Source organism: Nymphaea colorata, chromosome 11 (genome assembly GCF_008831285.2).
Source record: "Nymphaea colorata isolate Beijing-Zhang1983 chromosome 11, ASM883128v2, whole genome shotgun sequence".
In the NCBI taxonomy this organism is placed as follows: Eukaryota; Viridiplantae; Streptophyta; class Magnoliopsida; order Nymphaeales; family Nymphaeaceae; genus Nymphaea; species Nymphaea colorata.
In genome coordinates, this window is record NC_045148.1 from 5041603 (window position 1) to 5045975 (window position 4373).

The window sequence follows — 4373 nt, forward strand, 5'->3', positions numbered from 1 at the left end:
TATTACTGACAAGGACATTGGTAATAATCAATGTTGACGCTATCTTCACCTACAATGAAAGGAAACCTCGGTAAAACTTTACCGATACGTTGCCATGTTTCACTGACGTGTTCCAGCCGTCAATAATTAATTCTAATGTGTTAGCTGTTTTTTAGTGATATAATACTATTTTTTAGCCATCAAGTAATTATATCTGGGATACAATATAGAACTCACACACACACACACACACACACATATATATATATATATATATATATATATATATATATATATATATATATATATATATATATATGACAATGTAAAAAGATAAAGAGTTATATTTCGCCATTTCAAAGCATTATTCATTATGAAAAACTGTACGCAATTGCAAGTTAGAAGAGACAAAAATTACATTTCTCATTTTTTATTAAAATTGCATGTTCATTGTTAACTGATTTTTCTAGGGAAAATATTGTGAGAATAAATGCATGAAATATGTACACCTCAATATCTTTTCATGATTTTTATGAGAATGTATCAATTTATAGATATATGTTTCAAAATATAAAAATGCAAAAATCATATCAACATATTAAAACGGCAGAAATAAGTGGTAATAAACTTTCAAAGGTATATTAATTAGACTTTGTAGAAATGTAATAGTAACTTGAAAAAATATTTATAATACAATGGATATATATGCACGAGCACTTGTGGAGAAGAATTCAAATCAGTTGGCTACCTTTGTGTTTGGATGTTTTTTTTTTTAATTTTCTGTCGTTAAAAACCGTCACAAAAGAAAAAGTAGCAAGACACTTGTTTGGCCATGATTTCAACCGAATATTCTTTTAAGACTTTTTTTACTATACAAAAAAAAAATATCGGCTACAAAGGCAGCTAGCTGATTGCAATATATATATATATATATATATATATATATATATCAGCTACAAATTGATATGAATTCGATTGTATATGCTAATTTGAATTTTCCAAGTCCAGTTAATTGGATGAGATATATATTTCGCCGTGGAATCAATTCAAGCTAGTGATTGATTGAATTCCTAGAGTTTGTATGTGTCGCCTAATAATTGGCCCGGTGGCTAACAATGTCTTGACAAAATTCGCTCTGTTTCAGATTGAGTAAATTGACCGCAACAACCAAGTCAGGAAGTATGAAAATTGGGCAACCAAGTACCAACATTGGATAGAGTTGCCCTGAATGCTCCTTTTCCGTGTAGACCTGAGGCTGCTAAGCGGAAACAGCTTATGTTCCGAAAGCCAAACCCTTGTTTTTATTTCACTTCTTGCCAAAATAAGTTCTTGTTCTTATTCCGTTTTCCACTCACATTTTTCCCCACTAGAGACGTGCGGACTCTGCCTAACAACCACGACCATGGAAACGGGTTATGTGTACATCCTCGTATGAAAAATTGTGCATAGGCATATGGTGATCAAAATGCTTTCATTTAAGGAAAAAATAAGTTTTCAAAACAATAAGAAAATGTATTTTTTTGATAAAAATGTAAAAAATATTCCAACCTACCTTCTTTTTTCCTTTTATTGTACATTCATGCGAGTCCTGAGCACACAATTGGATTTCACATTTATAAAAGTAAAAAGATTATAAAAGGTATTTCTTTTTAACAAATTATCAAAATGTCATGCTCTGCATTGTTCTCACAGCTTTCTCTCGTCAATACCCAACTACCCAACTTAGTTATATGTGGGTATTCGTACATGAATTTTTTTCATCCCTACAATCGTTGGCTTCCATATACATAACCACAAGGATGTCGCGAATCATCCTACTTCCCCTCTTCACCATCGCCCTGATCTCATCCCTCCCCCTTTCCCGTTCAGCCAACTTTGAGATAAGGAACCAGTGCTCCTACACCCTATGGGCAGCAGCCGTCCCCGGCGGTGGTCAGCAGCTCGATCCTGGCCAGTCCTGGAACCTCTTCGTCAACCCCGGCACCAAGATGGCACGCATATGGGCCCGCACGGGATGCAACTTCGACGGCAGCGGCCACGGCAGCTGCCAAACGGGCGACTGTGGTGGGGTTTTGGCCTGCCAGGCCTTTGGGCAGCCTCCCAACACCCTGGCTGAGTATGCGCTGAACCAGTTCAACAACCTCGACTTCTTTGACATCTCGCTGATAGACGGGTTCAACGTCCCCATGGCGTTCAACCCCGTCAGCGGCAGCTGCAAGGGGATCACCTGCAACGCTGACATCGTCGGGCAGTGCCCCAACGAGCTTCGGGTGCCCGGTGGCTGCAACAACGCCTGCACTACCTTCAAGCAAGATCAGTACTGCTGCACCGGATCAGCGGCAAACAACTGCGGGCCGACCAACTACTCCCAGTTCTTCAAGGACAGATGCCCTACCTCTTACAGCTACCCCAAGGACGATGCAACCAGCACTTTCACTTGCTCCAACACTGACTACCAAGTCATCTTTTGCCCTTAAACTAAGTTTCTCTGGCCGCATGCAAACAGTAAACGGACCTTATTAGCTAATACTGGGACTAAATAAAAGCATTTCAATAAATGAACGCAATGCTTTCCTTTTATGCACTTGTAATTTCATGGACTGCTTGATCTCTGTTGAAGCTTGGATTCCCACAATTAATAAAGCATGTAGCAAGCAGCACCGCCTGCTAGTTGTTGCTACTTCTCGATTGTTTAAATAAATTAAAAATCACTAGCTTCTTTGCCCAGTACTGTGGATTTTTCTCTGAGAATACCATGCCTCGCGTAGAACGGTCTTCATTGGGAAATGATCGAGGCACGAACAATTAGCTCGAAGAAAAGCAAGACACCGCTTATAAGTCGATGGTTTTGAACTAAAATCTGTTTACTCCATCCTGCGCACATGAAATGTTGAAGCACAGAAAGAACGCATGCCTAAAGGGGTTGTTTAATCCCATCTATATAATATAATACAATATAATATAATATAATGTAATATAATATATATTATTTAAATAAGCTATTGGGCCAAATCAGACCCGGCCTGGCCCGGCCAAATAATTTATTGGGCGATGCCCAAATTTGGTCCCCAAAACCGAGCTGAGCTAAGTATCGAGTACTCAGCCCGGTGCTCACTGTGCTCACTCTTATTTAAGCTAACAAAAAGTAGTAAGCTCGCACAAAGATGGGATCATATTCTTCAATCCTAAATCGTAGATCTGAGTATTCTTAGCTCAACTCGAGTTCACTCTTCCCAAATTGACTTTAATTGCATTTTTACATATTTCCTAAGTGTTGTCCAGTTCAAACATGTCACTCAAAACTTCTGAGCAGAATTATGATCTCGATTTTTCAGCGTCCTTACACTTCACTAGAGTATGATCTCAATTTGGGTTGCCATGCCCTAAATTATATTTTCTCAATCGATCCTTCATCATTGATACACATGATTTTTAAAACGTGTGATTTTGAAAAGAAAAATGGGAATTTTGACTTCAAACTTGGCCTATAGATCTCTACATGGCCCATGATGTGGTATAGTCAGTCTACTACATACTCCACAGAACCCAGTTTCTACGCCAAGGGCAAAACATCCTTTTTTCTGTACATGTATTATTTCTTCATGGACCTAAGTCCAATGTTACATACACACAGGCTAAGGATGGACACAAAGACAAAGTTAGAAATCTAAGAACTGAATCCAGTAGGTCAGACCTGCGCCAAACTGACCTTAAGCCAGACCTGAACCTAGACAGAGCCAGCTTGAGCTGAGGTCAGTAGAATATGCATCTATCTTAGTCTAAATTCAACCCAGAACTTGACCTGGTCAGGATCATCATGAACTCACCATGTGTGAATCCACCTGGCCCATACTGAGCCTAGCTAGGGCATGCCCAATTCCAAATGCTTGATCCAGATCTTTCTACTAATTTCAAGATGTGCAATCTGAATCTATTCAGATCTCAGATCCAAATCATATATCGTATCTAGGATCTTTTTTCTAGAACTCTGTCTCGATGCAAGTCTTGCTTTGGGATCTCATAATCAAGTCTTGATTTATGATCTGAAAATGTTACATCTAGACAGCTTGGATTTGGCACCAAACATACGAGTATTATAATACGTATATTATATGGTTCTGTGCCAAAATATCCCTTTCATTGTTGTTCTATTATGAGTCTATAAGCGAAAATGAATTTTACATAACTTTTCAAAACTCTGCAAAGATCAATATGAATCTGCCAGAATCCATTTCCATGTACGATTGAACTCGGGATGAACAAAATATTATGCAATGTGTGATATATGTGAGATATAACCTAAAGTTTTGAGCTCAGCATTGAATCTCATGAAAATTGGTCGAACACCTCAATCGTTTAGTCTCGCTTTTATCTTAGGAGAGAGTTTTTCTCTC

At 38.3% G+C, this 4373-nt stretch overlaps 1 protein-coding gene across 1 annotated transcript; it reads left to right on the forward strand.

Annotated features, from left to right (window-relative positions):
- The first annotated feature begins 1741 nt into the window (after positions 1 to 1741).
- LOC116264071 (protein P21-like) lies at positions 1742 to 2590 on the forward strand. The gene has a single exon (XM_031644012.2). The coding sequence runs from the start codon at positions 1779 to 1781 to the stop codon at positions 2454 to 2456; it is 678 nt and encodes a 225-aa protein (XP_031499872.1). The 5' UTR covers positions 1742 to 1778; the 3' UTR covers positions 2457 to 2590.
- Positions 2591 to 4373: the final 1783 nt, after the last annotated feature.

Coding starts and splice junctions, on each gene's coding strand:
- LOC116264071 (XM_031644012.2), top strand. CDS start 1,779: ATGTCGCGAATCATCCTACTTCCCCTCTTCACCATCGCCCTGATCTCA.